At 54.5% G+C, this 17,835-nt stretch overlaps 1 protein-coding gene across 1 annotated transcript; it reads left to right on the top strand.

Moving 5' to 3' along the window:
* Positions 1–9,814: 9,814 nt before the first annotated feature.
* Positions 9,815–17,587, top strand: KRT71 (keratin 71). Its single transcript, XM_056120264.1, has 9 exons — positions 9,815–10,255; positions 12,437–12,651; positions 13,290–13,350; positions 13,743–13,838; positions 14,097–14,261; positions 14,404–14,529; positions 15,772–15,992; positions 16,755–16,789; positions 17,376–17,587. Exons 1-9 carry the CDS (start codon positions 9,815–9,817, stop codon positions 17,585–17,587), a joined length of 1,572 nt encoding a protein of 523 aa, XP_055976239.1.
* Positions 17,588–17,835: the final 248 nt, after the last annotated feature.

Here is a 17,835-nt window from a genome sequence, read left to right as displayed (position 1 = left end):
AATTTTTTAAAAAAAGCTATTCATGAATGAGTTTCAGACATACAGTATTCCAACATCCATCCTTTAATCAGTGTCCCCTTTTTTCCATCAGTATCCCCAGTTTCCCTCCCGCCCCAACCCCCTGCCTCTGTGGCACTTTTAATCACTTATAGGCACTTCTACAATACTGTTACCGTTACTGATAGGACTTCATGCGTATCACTTTGCCTTTTTTTCAATACCCTGACCTTATCCAGAGGAAATAAAACTCTTAAAAGAAATATAGGGGTCCATCTTTCTGACCTTGGATTTGTCAAAGGAATATGACACCCAAGAAAGAAAAGAGAAAATAAATAATTTGAACTTCAACAAAATGACACTTCTGTTATCAGTATAAAGACAGCGAAGAGATAATTTGCAGATTGATAGAAAATTATGCATCTGTAAAGGGTCTCATAATCACAATATATAAAGAACCATCACCATGCCGGCACCAGGTGGTCCCATCAATGGCCAAGACCCAGAGACTATAAAACCCAGCTCCCGGAAGTGTGCAGCCACATTTGTGGCCATGCGACATCTTATTATCTCGTTTTTACTTTGGAGAACCCGGCAGGCTACCGAAAGTATCCTGCCCACATGGCAGTCTGGCAAACTTCCCGTGTCGTACTCAATATGCCAAGTAACAATGATAGGTCTCATTCTCCTAGACCTGAAAGAGCATTGAATATGGCTCTTTTAAAATCTCAGGGCTAGGAAGAAGGAGGTGTTACTGGTGCCTGCTCAAGGCAATCGACAAACAACAGGATGATCGTGATTATGATCACCACACAATAGATAATCAAATTTTAAAATGAGTAAAGGATTTTTAACAGCCTCTCTACAAAGAATTTATGTACAAATGACCAAGAAGCACATGAAAAGGTGTTCACCATATACCAATCATCAACCAAGTGTACAACTATAACAAGGAAAAATTTCACACCCACTAGTATGGCTCTAATTTAAAAAAAAAAAGAAAAAGAAAGCACTGGCAAGGAAGCAGAGACACCGGAACCTTGGTTCCTTGCTAATGGGAGTGTTCAATGGTTCACCCACCATGGAGAAGGACAAACTTCCTCTACAGTTAACACAGAACAGCCGTGTGGCCGCTCAGTCCATTCCTGGGCATGGATGCCTAAAGCCACTGAAGATGGGGCTGAAACGCACACATGTGTATGTCCCTCTTAGGAGCAAAACTGTGCTCAATAGCCAAAGGTAGACACAGCCCGCCAATGTTTTGGGTTTTATTGTTGTTGTTGTTGTTGTTTGTTTTTTTGCTTTTATTTTTTTTATTTTATAGAGTAGTTCACAATATTTGATTGTATTTAATATTCAAAGGTTTCTCGGGAGTTCAAGATGCCGCTCTGTTTAACGTTCATTGATTTAAAGAAGGCCTTTGATTCTGTTGAGACAGAAACGGTCATTGAAGCCCTAGCCAATCAGGGCATTCAAGCCCAATACATCAAGATCCTCCGTGAGCTGTATTGCGGATTCACTACCAGGATCTCACCATTCTACAAAGAAGTGATCGTTGATGTCAAGAGAGGGGTGAGGCAGGGTGATACCATTTCACCAAAACTCTTCAGTGTCACCCTCGAGAACATCATGCGACGACTGGAATGGGAAGGAATGGGAGTGAAGATAGATGGTCGGCAATTACACCACCTCCGCTTTGCTGATGACGTTGTTTTAATAACACCAAACATCAGCCAAGTGGCACAAATGCTGGCCGACTTTGACCGTGAGTGTGGAAAGGTAGGACTACAGCTGAATCTTACGAAGACATTGTTTATGAGAAACAGCCTCGTTCCTGATGCCCCATTCGCTCTCAACGGAACGACCATCTCCGAATGCAACAGCTATGTGTACCTAGGTCGAGAAGACAACATGACAAATGACCTGGCACCCGAGCTGCGCAGGAGGAAGAGAGCGGCTTGGAACGCCTTCAAGAACGTCGAAGAAATAGCTAAGAGGACGAAGAACCTCCGGCTCCGGGCACATCTCTTTGATTCCACTGTTCTTCCTGCATTAACATATGCCTCAGAGACCTGGGCCCTACGCAAACAAGATGAGAACGCTATTCAGGTCTCCCAAAGAAGAATAGAAAGAGCTATGCTTGGAATATCACGTTTCACTCAAATGAGAGAGAGAATCCGGAGTTCTGACATCTGTCGACGATCAAGAATCAGGGACGCTGTCTCATTTGCCAAGGTGTCGAAAATCAGATGGGCTGGTCACGTAATGAGATTTAAAGACGACCGCTGGACTAGAGCTGTTACCAACTGGATTCCACGGGATGTCAAAAGACCGCGTGGCCGCCCACCTTCCAGATGGTCAGACTTCTTCGTCAAGATCATGAACAATCGGTTTGAGGCCCTTCATGTTCCCGGAGCGAACAGATGCCATTGGGCTACACTAGCACGCGACAGGGACAAATGGAGACGTTACTGGCTCCCGCTCGAGCAAATCGACGACTAACGGGAAGTTAAGTGATTAAGTGAATATTCAAACACCAATCCCACCACCATTACACCTTCCCAATACCATATTTTGGATGTTTCCATCCCAAACCCCAACCCCTGCCCCAAAGCAGAACCAAATAATGTATTTTGTATTGTTTGTTTGTTTGTTTTTAAAAATGCTGAAAATGCTACAAAAAAGTATCCTTAGAGGAAAGAGTGTGGAGATTGTTTTATTCTACCCAGGGGCCATTAGACAGCACAACACTTCATAGGACACACACTACCCATACTCCAAGAGTACCACACCACATCTGATGGGGTTCAAAGTAGGAGTTAACCAATCTTAGAGGGAAATATTTTCTTTGCATTTCGCCAACGTTTGAATAAGTGTGTCTCCCCGAAATCCATATGCTGAAATCCTAACCATCATCAGAGAGGCTGGTTTTAGCCTGGCAAGTCTTTCAGGGGGTGGAGCCCTTGTGAGTGGGCTTAGCCTTCTAGCAAATGGCTAGAAAACTTCTGAAAAGTTTTTTTTTCTTATGCGTTTGCTTTCCATTGATGTGACACCCACTAACTTAACCTCTCTAGGTCCACGTTCTGTTCCAGTTTGTGAATCCATCTCTATGAAAGATTGGAAGTACTGACCTAGGGAGTGGACAGAATGTCACTGCCCACAGTGGACAGAGTGGACAGTCCCCTTTAGGCAAAACATCTCATTGTGATGGTTATGAGTTAGTAGACTCATAACATACTGGACACAAGACTCCTTGTCCTTCCCACCACGCGAGCGGAAAAACTATAGTGATCGTGAAACCGTGGAGGGAAAGCATTGGAGACGCGGAATCTAGATGCTAGAACTAATCCCAAATGGGGCCCAGCGTAAGGTGCACTGTCCTCGGATACCTGAACGCAGGCTCAGGCCGGCAGAAGAGACTCAACTATTTAGCGAAGGGTACAGTCACCCATACCTATTCTGGTGGTCAGGGCAAGAGAAGCGCACAGAGCATGACCTCAAGGAGAATGAAGTGTGTGAGAAGTGTGAGATCCGTCCATAGCATCTTCTGGTACAGGGAAATATGTCAGGAAAATGTGAGACACCTGAGTCATGTGTGAAACCTGAGATGAAAATCTAGAACCTGTTATGAAATTTGCATCTTGTTTTTATTCATTTTTTAAAAAACCTGTACTGAGTCTCCTGCTTAAGTTCCTAGTACCTGAGTTCCTGCCAGTTTCAGCTTCCTGCCCTTGCCAACTACCTGCTGTTAACCCAACACCCTAAAGGCCCGTCCTTTGTATTTCTCAGTTCCCCTGCCACCTTTAACCCAGCCTGGGTCAAGCTCCCCCCTGTTGCCCTCCTCTCTAGTCTTTAACCCTAAGGTCCTAGAAGTCTGTATGTCTGGAAGTCACTTCCCATAAGTCCAGGGGCTTGTGATTCACCTGCCTTCCTTTGTTCCGTTTTCCCACCTTGGCTGTGTAACAAGTAAGCAGGTGCCCAAGTTTTTGCAAAGCCTCAGTCACCTGGGTCCGTGTGTAATAAATGTGTCTTTCCTTTATTTACTTATTTATTTATTTTTAAATTTCTATTAGTGAAACCCCATGAGGTACAGTTGTAGACTCACAAATTTTGTGCTTGGGTTTGAATTATACAATGATCAAGTACCCATCCCTCCACCAGTGCCCATTTCCCACCACCACGGATCCCAGTATCCCTCCCACTCCCCATCCCACCCCGCCTCTGTGGCAGGGCATTCCCTTTTGTTCTCTCCTTCTTATTGGGTGTTGTGGTACGCAAAAGAGGCAATGGGTGGCAATCATGTTTGGTCTATAGTCTACTTTCAGCACGCTTCTCCCATCCTGGGAGGATCCTCCCAACACCCTTTGTGTCTTTCCTTTAAACCATTAAAACATTCCTTCTCCCATTTATACTTTAACACATTTTTAAAAAATGTTAAAGTACTGTCCCAAACCTTTTGGTGGTCCACTCTGCATTTGGGAAGGAGATTTTTTTTCCTATTTTAATTTTTAAAAACCGAATCACCATGAATTACAGTTACATTATTAAGTTTCAGGTGTGCAACGTTCCAACACCAATCCCATCACTGGTGGTGTCCACTTCCCTCCACTAATGTCCGTTTCCCCTCCCACCACCCATCCTGCCTCTGTGGCAGGCACCTTCCCCTCCCCCACTGTCCTGGTGTTCCCTTCCCTAAGCCCTCCTCCCCCCTCAGTGGCAAGCCTCCTACGGAAGACCGGTTCTGCTCTTTGGTTCCATTGCCTTTGTATTTGATATTCCCTTACAAACGTTTTCTATATTCTACAAATGAGATAGAGCGCTCGGAGTTGGTTCCTCCTCCTCTGACAAACTTCACTCATAGGGACACTTTCCACATCTGTCCACATAGCAATCGATTGGGAAGGAGATTTTCTACCTCACTCCCAGCCCATCTTCATCCTGTGGAGTCTCCCTAGAGACACCAAGAAGGCCGAGAAGCTGATCAAGATGTCAGATCACACAGGAGGGTGTGTACCGGGAGTGGTCAGGGCTGTGGGTTTAGACTTCCTGTCTGTGCTTTCCATGTCTGGGTGTGGCAGGGCAGGGGCTGTGTGGACCCTGAGAGCACAGACCGCTGCCCAGAGTTTAAACTCTGGTGCAAATCCTGCCTCAGCCACTTGCCAGCTGTTGGGTCTTAACGAAGGCACTTCCCGACGTGTGCCTCCGTATCTTCATCTGTGGAATGGGCTCAGGAAAGCAGCGGCCTCTTAAGGCTGCTGGCAGGGCTAATGAGTTCGTACGGGAACTGCTCCCAGCGGTGGCCAGCTGAGCTCACACTGCAGTGCTGGGAGCTGCTATCACCACCGCCATCACCTTCATTACTATTTACCAGTGGCCTCCTGTCCTGTCCACCTCGGGGAGGAGTTGCAGTGACTTCCGGCAGTCCCATTTCAGAGATGTGGAAACTGAGGCTTAGGATATTGGGACACCTGCCCGTTGGTCACACGACAGCACCAGGACCTGAGTCCTTAGAGCCCCAGGGGCAAACACCCCCAGAGTCAGAAAGATGGCAGTGAATCCCAACAGATGCTTCAACAGAGGAAGCCAGGGAAGTCCAGGCGTGCTGGAGGCCGCCTCTCTGCGCCGTGAATGTGAGCTGCCTTCCTCTGGCTTTTATCCCCCAGGTCCTTGTGGTGACCTCACCTTCAGCCCTGCCTTCTGAAAACCTGCTAAACTGCTGGCCAGCCACCTGGGGGGCAGCTCTGTCTGTAGCCAGGTCCCCCTGAACAGTCCTGCATCTGGCTGGCTTGAAGCTGAGTGCCCTGCCTGCCCCACATAGCAGGAGGCTACACGGAAAAGGGGCTTGGAGTAGAAAATCTCCGTCCCAATCGGTTGCTACGTGGACAGATGTGGACTCACCAACAGTTGTCCATTTCCTGGATCCCTCTGCTGAGCTGACTGGCAGGACCTGAGCTGATGTCAGCCAAATAGCCCAGCCTATTCGCTCTAATTTGGGAGACAATTACTTGCCCGAAGAGTCTCCCGCCCCAGAGAACTCGGCCCCAGCTCCCCTCCCCCCACCAGGGCACCCACACCAACTCCTTGCCTGCACCCTGCTCATCAGACTCCTCCTGGCTTCCTGTTGTTCATCCTGTCACATGCACAGCTTAGGGTCTCAGTCTCTGCACCCATGGTCATCTTTCATGGATGGTCCAATCTGAGGGTCCTTTCCACCCACAGACCTGCCTGGGTCTCTCTGGTCATTTCACTTCCTGCCCACCAAGTTTTCTTCCCATCCCCAGAATCCAGGTCCGCTCCAGACAGCCCCAGAGGCTGTCTCCACGATCACTCCGGTCTGCTCTCCCCCTCAAGGGCTGCAGTCGGTCTTCTCCTCCTGTTTGCTTGGAAGCTGCCCCTGGAGGACTTCAGACCCCAGAATGCTGAGAGTGGGGAGTCAGTGGATCCTGATTGAGATCAAGGGGTGACAACATTTCAGACGGGGAAACAAAAGAACAAAGAAAAAGCTAGACATAGATTTACTGTGTGAGCCAAATAAAACTTTTTTTTGGGGGGGAGGGCAGAGAATTTTGGTTTGTGGGCCACACACCCAAAGGTGCTCAGTGCTTATTACTGTCTCTGTTTTAGGGATCAAACCTGGAAAGGTTCCGGGGACCATATGTCATTCTGGGGGTCCCGCTTGGGTGGGCTGTGTGAAAGGCAAGTGCCTTCAACCCTGTGCTATCTCTCCAGTCCAAACAAAACATTTTGACTCTTCATCAAGAGCCATGAGCATGCAATCTATGTAACAAGCAGTTTAAATATCCCTTTAATAGATGTGCCTGGTACCTTAGGGGCCCGACTCTCAGCTGACCCCTCCCTCCATTTCACAGAGGTGGGTCGTGCTCTCAGATGGCCCTGCCTGGTCCAGGAGCCCTCAGAATTCCATTCCCTCCTATCACATCCAGGCTCCCACTTAAGGGAGAGAAGGACAGAAGAATCTGGGACAAGACACATCACTTCCTGTTTCCCCACCAGCTTGACAGCCCTGATGGGACTCTGCCCCCAGCAGCACTGGTCTCCCCAGGTTGCAGTGAAGGCCTTTCTGAACTGAGTGAACTGTGTGTGCCCTGTCCCGGCCTCCATCCCTCTTCCCTCCATTCCCAAAGGTCAGCAAAAGAGCCCTACCTGGCCCCTCCCTTCCCTGGGGGTGGGCGGCCAGCCCCTCATTCCTTCCCTCATCAGCAACAGCAACCTTGGGCGTTCATGTTCCTTCCTAATGGCCAGTGTCCGATGAGTTAATTCAAGAAGGTATAATGGCTTGTTAATGACTCCACACGTTGCTCTTCCCTGGAGGAATGTGCCTTTGGAGGGATCGAGAAACCAAGTTGTTTGAGGGCCCCGGGTTTTGCCCTTCTCAGCATTTGGTAATTCTCAATAAGTATTTGACAAGTTGACCAATACTTGATCCATACTGATGGATGTCTGAAAATGGCTTCCTCTGGGGTCTTCTTGTGTGCAGCAGTGCTCGTGAAGCTCTGGTTGGCGTTAATCCTATTTATCACAATGAGCACTGATGATGGAGGACTCCCCATGATCAGAGCTGGTCGGAGAGTGCAGGTGGGGGTGGGTCTGGGTCTGAGGGGCCCTTCCAGGAGCAGATGGTGTAAGGGAATGTGCTCCATTCTATGTCTTCCCCTGTGGGGAGGAAGGGGAGAGGGGGGTGGGTTCTTGAAATCTAGCACCCTCACTCAGTGTGCTGATTAAGTCACAGCTGCCTGTGTCCTGGCTCTCTTGCATGCTTTCGAGGGCTGGCATGGGAGTTAGGCATGGCCCACAGCGCTCCCATCCTATTGACAGACAGAGAAACTGAGGTCTAGAGCTAAGCTTTGGTCGGGGACAGAGTGAAGATCAGAGCCCCTGCGCTTGGACTGAGGGTGTCACAGAAGCCCCCTTTGTCTGTGCCCGAGCTGTAGCTTGGTTGTTTAGAGAATTGTTGCCTGGGGCAGGAGTTGTCCACGCTGGAACTGGCTTTAGATGAAGGACAAGAGGAGGAACTGACCGGGCACATAGGCCCTGGGATACCATGTGAGCGCAGGGTCAGGGATGGAAGCATTAGACCCCCCAGGGATGAGAAGAGATGGTGGGGAGGGTGTGCTGGGGCTGGCAGGAATCACTTGCCACATTCTGGAGGTGCTGAGGGTAGACCAGTGTGAGGTGGCCTTTGGAGGGGCAGGGGGCACCAGGTGAAGGCCTGATAGAAGATCTTTTGGCATCATTCACCCACAGGCTCCTGGGACACGGAGCCTGGCACTCACAGGGAGTGCAAGGGGGAGAGTGGGACACTGAGAGTCCTGGGGGTCTCAGCTGGAGGGACGCAGACAGGTGTGGCCTGCCGAGGAGGCACGTGAGGGCCGCACAACACAAGTCAAGCACACGGTGAGGGTCTAGCGTCAAGCGGGTAGGAGGATGAAGAGGGATGGAGAGAATGTGGGACCAGGGATGGGAAACAAGAGAATTCTAGTGACCCAAGAAGGCGAAATGGTGAGAGAGAAAGGGAGGGGGAGGGTGTATCCAGGATAATTTGGACCTGGAGCCGGGTGTGAGCCCAGCCTGGTCCTGACTTCTCACACTGCTGAGTCCGTGCCTGGCTGAGAGCCGGTGGGCCCAGCTGCTGGGCAAGACCAAAGTCCTCCATGGGCCATGGAGAGCCAGGGACATGGCAGCAAGGACAGCTACAAGGGCAGGACCAGGCCCATGCAGGAGCCAGTCGCCCTGGAGGCAGGAGAGCAGGTGGGATCCAGATAGGCCCACGGGGTTAGAGCAGACTTGGTACGGGCAGCCCTCCCGGAAACTTCCATCCTATCCAGGCCTCACCTGCCTGGGCCCTTGGCTGCGGTGGGTCTCTGAGATGCCCAGGAGCGTGGTCTCCTCTTCACTCACGCTCTAAGTAGAGGGATCCCAACCCACAGATGCTCCTGTCTACCAGCAAGTTGCCTTGGGAGAAAGGACACCTCCCCCGCCATTTTTCTCTTGAGTCTGAGCGAGTCCCTTATCCCAGCAATGAGGCCCCAAGTCCCTCAGTGCCCCCAACCATCTCCCTGTTCATCCCCTTCTCCTGTCATTGAAGGGGGTCCCTTCTTACAGAGAGCTGTGGGGATCCATCCTTGGACACGCTAGTGACCCCAGGTGCCCACAGCTGGCTCCAGACTGGGAAGTTCCTGCTCGATGGAGAGAGATAAGGCTTCCCAAAGACCCCCACAGAAACCTTTGTTCTCTGGAATTAGTCCAGGAGGTCTGAGAGTTAGGGGTGAGACAAACGATGGCCCCTTTCTAGGAATGAAGGGGACGCAGTTGTGTTTGGAGCCCCCAGAGACCCGCCCTGTCCAGGGGAACTTTTCTCTTGCCAGAGTCCCCTGAGACACTGAGGCATGACCTAGACAAAAGTCATCAGGAAGGGGAGGTGAAGCACATTGCCAGCCCCCCGGGGAGCTGTCGGATGGGGTGTGGGGTGGGGAGTGGGCAAATTGCCCTCTAACAGCGGTTAATTAGATAAGACCAAATTACATGAGCAAGGCTTGCAAGCCCAGCAATTTGAAGGTTTCATGTTGTTTCAGAGATGGGGAGGGCTTGGTCTCTAGCTCAGCACAGAGAAAATGACTTCTTGCTCCCAGGCAGGGCCAACCCACGAATTAGGCTCTTGACTGCCCAACGTGAGTCCTGATGCCAAGCGCATATAAGGAAGGGCACCTGCTGGGAGCTCAGCGCAGCCTGCAGAACCCGTGTGGGACTGATTAGACCTTCGTTCCTTCCACATCTCCTCTCCGTTTCCACCAGCAACATGAGCCGCCAGTTCACCTGCAAGCCGGGAGCTACCTCCAAGGCGGGCTTCAGTGGCTGCTCAGCTGTGCTCTCCGGGGCCAGCTCGTCCTCCTACCGGTCAGGGCCCAAGGCCCTCAGTGGGGGCTTTGGCAGCCGGAGCCTCTACAGCCTGGGTGGCGTCCGCACCATCTCACTCAACATGGCCAGTGGGAAGAACGGAGGGTTCGGGTTTGGCCGGAGCCGGGCCAGTGGCTTTGCCGGCAGCATGTTCGGCAGCGTGAACCTGGGGCCCACCTGCCCGACTGTGTGCCCCCCAGGGGGCATCCACCAGGTCACCGTCAATGAGAGCCTCCTGGCCCCCCTCAACGTGGAGCTGGACCCTGAGATCCAGAAGGTGCGCGCCCAGGAGCGGGAGCAGATCAAGGCTCTGAACAACAAGTTCGCCTCCTTCATCGACAAGGTGGGTCTGCTGGAACCTGGGCGTCTTCGCGGGGCCTGTTCTGTCCTGTGTCCTCTCGGAACATGAGCTTCTGTGGCAGCGGGGACAGGGCAGTGGGCACGAGGAGCCACTGAGCAGGAGCTTTCTGAGTGCACATGGACAGCTGATGCGTGGGATTCCTGGTGAAGTCTTTGCCGAGGTCTGCGGGGCTGGGGCTCGTGAGGGTTCCTGGCAGGCCCTGCATAGTAATTCTAGCTTCTTCCAATGGAAGACCAGCTCTTTGCTTCCACCAAGCAGGGCCTATATCAGCACAGGACAGAGCAGAGCGACTGCCTGAGCATCCAGGGAAGCGGATCTTCCTTCACCCATTTATGCTGAGTTCATCTACAATCCATGGGCTGGAAGGAGCCTGAGCAGCCATGTGTGGCTTGTCCCAGGGCGGGGCCCTGGACTTGATATTTATTTCTGTCATAGGCCAGGGACTGGGCTCTAGAGGCAGGTAGCACTTGGGGAAGGAGTCCCCCAGGGCCACAGTCGGGTCTGGCCTGACCCCTTCATGGGTAGCTCTGTGGCAGTGACGGTGCTACTGGTTTGCCCAGTCAGTTGCTTCTGCTTCCTCGTCTGCACAGTGAGACAAAGTCCCGGGGGTGTCTGCCTGGTTTACCAGAGAAGAAAGGCTTGGCGAGATCCTGGCGGCATGCCCGATGCATACTAAGTCTTTCCCCGAATGATGCTTATTGTTATCATTTTTATCGCTGGGGAGTGAGGGGTAGGGTGTTGAGCAGGAGAGGAATCAAAGGCGTGCAGGAGGCCCCCAGCGATCATCCGGTCCAGATAGGCCCCAGCTTGACTCTCTGGAGATAAGAAATGATGGCTCCCAGGTGGTGAGTCAGCGGGAGCGGGAGGGAAAGGCCCTGGCCTTCTGGGGCGGGGGCTGGAGGGCGGGGCAGACAGTTCAGCTACTTGCTTCCAGTCCCAGTCCTGGGACAGGCCAACCCCACCAGATCTGAGACAGTGGGGGGCTGACACCCAGGACAAAGCCTCTGTGGTGGGCAGCCGGAGCTCAGTCACCCCAAGCTCTGAACCCCAGCTGGGAGGAAGCCTCAGCATGGGGGCCAGCACTCGCCCTTCCGAGCTCCTTCCCATGCAGAAAGGCAAAGTGTTCTGAGGTATCATTCTGAAGGGAGGGGGTTTGGCTGATCAGAGCCTGTAAAGGGGCCGGGCCGAAGGACAGGGAAAGAAAGAGGAAGGAGCATGAATCCCGCCTTTGTTCGCCTCCATGGACACAGTGGGCTGCTGGGAAGAGCTCAGAGGTTCAGAGTCCCAAGGGCTCCAAGACACTGTTCCAGCTGTTGCCAAGCACCCAGAGAAGAGGGGTCTAGCACCGCTCTGAGCCACATCCAGGGTCATCTAGAGGGGCGCTGTGATGTTCCCTGGTCTGAATGTGCTCTCAGCCGTGGGAAGCTTGGGATTGGCCACGGCCAACCAAACACTGGGGGTCTGGCTACAGGAAAGTGTTTGGTGGCTACTTCCATCCGACACTAACCCTCAGAGTTTCTGACAACCTGTTTTTAAACAGGAGCTGTGATTGTGTGGCTTAAGGGATGTCACATTTTAAAATCGGAGCCTCTCCCACTCCAATGAGACCAGAAAGGGGCTCACAGGTCCTCTTTGGGCCAGTGTTCTGGCCCTGTGAGGGTAGGGTGGCACAAAGATCCACTCCCCAACTGCCCCTCACCCCCGTGTGCAGCAGGAAAGGCAGTTCTGAGAAGCAGGATCAGGACGAGGCCACTTGCAAACTCTGGGACACGTGTCCTCCCCTGAGTTTAGAGCTGGAGAAACTCTTGGTGCACTGGGCCCCATTGAGCTGGATGTGACCCAGGCCCATAGCACACCCCATTTTCCAGAACAGTCCCTTTCCAGGGAGACGTTACCTAGTGTGGCCTGGTGAGGGTGGAGTGACGGCTGGCACGGATGACAGTGAACCCGGTCTGGGCTCTGAACTGGGCTCTTGGACAGAGGCTGACCTCTGGCTCAGTGTCCTGCCTATTAGATGGGGCCAAGGATTAGCCTGCCCGCCGCCCTGAGCTGTGGTGAGGGGAACATGTGAGGGTGAGGGTCGGAGGAACCTGGCCTTTGCAGGGTGTGTCACAGTGGTGCCCATCTCCCCCGAGCTCATCATTTTCTGGACTGTGCTCCCAGGTACGCTTCCTGGAGCAGCAGAACCAGGTGCTGGAGACCAAGTGGGAGCTGCTGCAGCAGCTGGACCTGACCAACTGCAAGAACAACCTGGAGCCCATCCTGGAGGGCTTCATCAGCAGCCTGCGGAAGCAGCTGGAAGGGCTGTCGGGGGACAGGGTGAGGCTGGACTCGGAGCTCAGGAACGTGCGGGACGTGGTGGAGGACTACAAGAAGAGGTGAGTGGTGAGCGGCTCCCCGCCCACAGGGAAGGCCCTTCATCCTGTGGGGGCAGGACCCTCCAGGCCCCCTATCTTCCCCTCCTGAGACTCTGGGGCAGTGGGTGGTAGTGATCCGAGTGGTACCAAGTAGAGCTGCCCTGTAAGACTGGAAATGGTCCCTGTTTCTCCAGCCTCCGGTGGGCTTTGACACCAGCCAGAGGATTCTCCAACTCGGGGGTGAGGGACGTCTCGCAGGAACCCTGTGTCCTGTCAGAGCTCTCGCATCTTTTGTGGTCCAAGGGGTTTAGATCCATCTGCTTCAGAGCCACAGCAAGAGGAAATGGAGAACTTGCTCCCATTCATTGCCAGAGACCTATTGGCTTTTGGGGAGGCTGGCTTTCTGCTCCCTAGGCAATGGCCCAGAAGACATTCACTCCACAACCTCCTTTCTCACTTTTGAAGCTAGATTTTTAATCATTTTTCTTCCAACAAGCCAAGTCCCTTCCTCCAGGAAGCCTTCCTTGCCAACTAGTTTTTGGAGGCCCAGCCTCTTGGGGCCTCCTGAGAGGTGGGCAAGTTGCTCACTTGGGGTCTCCCCAAGCCCAAAGGGTTCTCAGGAAGATGTGTTAACCGAGTGAGACCTGGTGTTCCCACAGGTATGAAGAGGAGATCAACAGGCGGACAGCTGCTGAAAACGAGTTTGTGCTGCTTAAGAAGGTGAGTGGGGGTCAGGGGCCAGGAGCTGTGAGCTGGCCTGCGTGCCATGCCTTCAGGGAGGGCTCTGGCTCAGAAACAGCTGGGGGGTGGCTGGGGAGGGCACTTGGAAAGGCGCCCCCAAAGCAAGGAGTCATTATTCTGAGGTTTCTGCACATTCCTGTGGGTGAGGCCTGTCTCTGAGTTAAGGGGCTCACTGGGCCGGGACCTCTCCCTAAGGGGCACCCCTTAGTCACCCTCTGTCCCGGAAGCAGGTTCTTAGGCAGGCCAGGCCCGGCCATTGGCCCTTCCTCCTTTCCTAAGGCCCCCAGAGAGAAAGGGCAGCTCTCCCTGGGCGGGGGTCTGGGTGGGGCGGGTGGACCTCCTGGCAGTGACAGCTGAGGGATATCTTTCAGGACGTGGACGCGGCTTATGCCAATAAAGTGGAGCTGCAGGCCAAGGTGGACTCCATGGACCACGAGATCAAGTTCCTGAAGTGTCTCTATGAAGCCGTGAGTCAATCTTCCTGCGTGGCTCCCTGAGGGTGGTGGAGGATGCTGGGAGAAGAACAGACCCCCCCCCCACCAGCCCACCCCCTGTCAGCCCCCAGGTGCTCCTCCATCTGCGCCCTCTCATTGTCCGGCTCCATGGGACCCCCCAGGAAACTCCCTTTGTCAGGAAGCACCCACCTGGGGTCCGGCTGCCTGGCTGAGGAGGGTGGTCAACCTCCCGAAGTTACGCTCCCGGGCCATCCCTGTGCGTCCCCGCAGGAGATCGCGCAGATCCAGTCTCACATCAGTGACATGTCCGTCATCCTGTCCATGGACAACAACCGGGACCTGGACCTGGACAGCATCATCAACGAGGTCCGCGCCCAGTATGAGGAGATCGCCCTGAAGAGCAAGGCCGAGGCCGAGGCGCTGTACCAGACCAAGGTGAGCTGCAGGGCTGGGGGCAGGTGCCGGGACCCGGCTGCAGCCTTCCAGGGTGGAGAGATGTCCCACCACCGCTGGGCGTCGCGTCCTCCCACTGCACACTCTATGCTCATGTGAGGCTCTGTGCTTTGGGGTCCCCCAGTTCCAGGAGCTCCAGCTGGCAGCCGGCAGACACGGGGATGACCTCAAAAACACCAAGAGCGAGATCTCAGAGCTGACCCGGCTCATCCAGAGAATCCGCTCTGAGATTGAGAATGTGAAGAAGCAGGTGAGGGGTCCGGCATGGTGGGTGGGTGGCAGAGGAGTGGTGATGAGGCTGGGGGCTGGGGCTGTGGGTGCGAGGGCAGAGGGGCCAAGGGGGTCCCAAGAGCAAACCCCAGAGAGACACCCCAGACAGCTCATCTCCTGCTCATCCCTAAGACATCTGCTCTGAAGCCCCCTCCCCAGGAAGCCTTCCCACATCTCCAACTGGCCTGGGACCACAGCCCTGGTGTCCCCTGGCTCTGGTCAGTGGGCTCTTCTGGTTCTGTGTGCCTCGCCCGTCTGCCACCTGCCTGTCCTGCCCAGCTAGGGGGGAGGTAGGGGCTGAGGACTTGCTCAGTGCCCAGGACTTTGTCAGTATCCAACATGCAGAGTAGTTGAGGCAGTGATGGTCAGGAGGTGGGCTCAGGGGACCATCAGGTGGGCCTTAGGTCCCTCTTGCATATCTTCACTAGAGCTGCTTGCAAGAACGGGGTGCAGTCTCAGCCCCGGAATAACAATGGCTGCAGTCGCCATAACACTGTACCCCTGAACCCTCACATAGAACCTGCGAGAGGAGCATGACTCAAGGCTACAGATAAGAAAACGGAAGCCCAGGACTGGGCGCTGGGCAGAGCTGGGGTCAGGCTCAGGGACACGCAGCCCCGTGGCTCAGGACCCACGCTCTTGCGCAGTACCCTGAACTTCAGCACTTAGAAGCTGTTGGACCGTAGGCAGCTGCCTGGCGCTCAGTGCTCAGGATGCCAAACAGGCCAGAGACATGCAGGTGCTACAGACACATGTGGGAATGAGCGTGCGGCACATGGCAAGAGCTGGGAACCAGAGGGCAGTCGCAGGGACCCTTCTCCCTGCACCCTCGTCTGTGGGACCCTATGCCTGGGCAGCCACCGGCACACCTGCTGCTCCATATTCCAGTGCTCTCTCCCACAGATGTCAGGAACTAGAGCAGAAGCCCATCTTACATCCTAGCACAGGGCGGCTAAGTAAATGCCTTTGCAATGTGGTAAAGAGGTCCTGCAGAATCGATTTGCGTCTCGGGGGGCCAGACCACCTTCTTTTTTCTCATCACCAGAGTCTAAACAGAGGGGAATGGAGACAGAGCTAAGGAAAGGTCTGTGGGCTCCGGAAGGGGCTGTGAGCTAGGAGACAGGGGAGTTGGGCATCCCTGCTCCGAGTCTCGAAGGACAAGCTGCATGTGGAAGGCTTCGATGACCCACTCCACTTTCCACTGCTCCAATCCCCCGTGTAGGCCTCTAACCTGGAGACGGCCATCGCCGATGCAGAGCAGCGAGGGGACAATGCCCTCAAGGATGCCCGGGCCAAGCTGGACGAGCTGGAGAGCGCCCTGCACCAGGCCAAGGATGAGCTGGCCCGGATGCTGCGCGAGTACCAGGAGCTGATGAGCACCAAGCTGGCCCTGGACATGGAGATCGCCACCTACCGGAAGCTGCTGGAGGGCGAGGAGTGCAGGTGAGGGGCGCGGGCTGCTTCTGGGTGTGTGGGGAGGACCAGAGGAGCACCCCCAGCCCATGAAAGACGAGTTCGGGGGGCTGGAGTAATAGCACAGCGGGTAGGGCATTTGCGGTCAACCCGGGTTCAATTCCCAGCATCCCATATGGTCCCCTGAACATCTCCAGGAGTAATTCCTGAGTGCAGAGCCAGGAGGAACTCCTGTGCATTGCCAGGTGTGACCCAAAAAGCAAAAAAAAAAAAAAAAAAAAGATGCGTTCCTGAGTGTGCAGAGGGGATGAGTGGTAGCCAACAGTGATACCCACCCCAGTTCCCTGCTCTTTCCTGGCACCAGCCGTGCTGTGTGGACAAACTCCTCCCTCCCTCACAATTCTCTTCCCCATAGCTGGCCACATTCCTATGCGTGCCCTCTGAGGCCCCAGACCTTGTGCTGGGCCTTCCTGCTGCATCTCCCGGCCTGCCAGGGCTTGAGATGAGCCTCAGGCCCATACTCCAGTGCCCCCACTGTTAAAACTCCATGCTCCAGTCTGGCCCTTGGAAAGTGGGCATGCCACCCCACCCCCACTGTATGTCTCATGCCAACTGCTGAGTGACTAGGGTTGTTGCCTGGTTACCCCCCAAGAGCATCAGTCTTTGTTTGTGCTAAAGAAAGTCCAGCATTCCCACAGGGTGCCGTCCCGGGCAGGAGGGGAGCTGGCTGTGAGGTGAGGAGATTGGAGAAGTGGGTGACTGCCGCTCCTTTTTCATTTCTTTCCCTCACAGGATGTCAGGAGAATTCCCCTCCCCTGTCAGCATCTGTAAGTACTCGTCTGTTTGGGCCTCAAATCTTAGACACAGGGGTTTGGGAGGTCACACAGCCAGAGGGCAGAGGCTTAATTCTGAGATGAGAAAACAAACCTGGTTGGGTCGGGAGGCGGGAGAGGGGTTGTGCAGGTTTGCAAGTTGTTATCAGACCTGGGCTGGGGAAATGGGGGCAGAGAGGGAATTATGGAACTTCTGGAGCTGCAGGGAGAGGAGGTCCAGGGACTTTGGGGGTCTCAGCAGGGTTGAGTTGACCCCGAGCTGGGGACAGCTAGCAGGGAGAAGGGGTCAGAGACCAGGAAGTCCAGCACTGAGTCACTAAAAGGCCCAGGGTGGAAGTTGGGGTGCCTGGCCCGTGAAGATGGGCCTCTGGACACTAGTTAGGAGCCAGCCAGATTGGGTAAAAGCGGTGAGGGGGGCAGGATGGGGGAGCCGTCTCTCTGATAGTATCTGAAGGGGGGTGCATCCGTGCCCGAGAGGGCTCCCATCCAACTCGCTGCTCTTAGAAGAGCCCATGTGGTCAAAGAGGAGTCCCCTTGCCTCCCCCAACCCTGCCTGAGGCTTCACCCCTTGCCCCCACAGCCATTATCAGCAGCACCAGCGGCAGTGGCAGCTACGGCTTCCGGCCCAGCTCGGTCAGCGGCGGCTACGTGGCCAACAGCACGAGCTGCATCTCGGGAGTGTGCAGTGTCCGCGGCGGTGAGAGCCGGGGCAGGGCCAGTGCCAGCGACTACAAGGATACCCTGGGCAAGGGCACCAGCCTGAGCGCCAACTCCAAGAAAGCGAGTCGGTAGAGAGGCCTGCCGACTACCCCACGCCCCGGCTCTGCCTCCCCCGCGCTGCCCCCAGACCACTGCCACACCCCTTCCCTGCTGGGCCTGCTCCTCATCCTCGGGCACTGACCCGGGCAACGCGCTGCCCCCTTACCTGTCTGCCTGAGCCTGGACAGGAGAGCACCTCCAAGTTCGCTGCAGTTCCTCCCCGCCCCACTGCAACCCAGCTCAACCCGGCTAGTCCCCCAATTTCTACCTCCCCAGACTCC

This window comes from Sorex fumeus, unplaced genomic scaffold (genome assembly GCF_029834395.1).
Source record: "Sorex fumeus unplaced genomic scaffold, SorFum_2.1 ptg000042l, whole genome shotgun sequence".
Lineage (NCBI taxonomy): Eukaryota > Metazoa > Chordata > Mammalia > Eulipotyphla > Soricidae > Sorex > Sorex fumeus.
The sequence above is the reverse complement of the archived record's forward strand: the minus strand, read 5'-3'. Positions and strand labels throughout refer to the sequence as shown.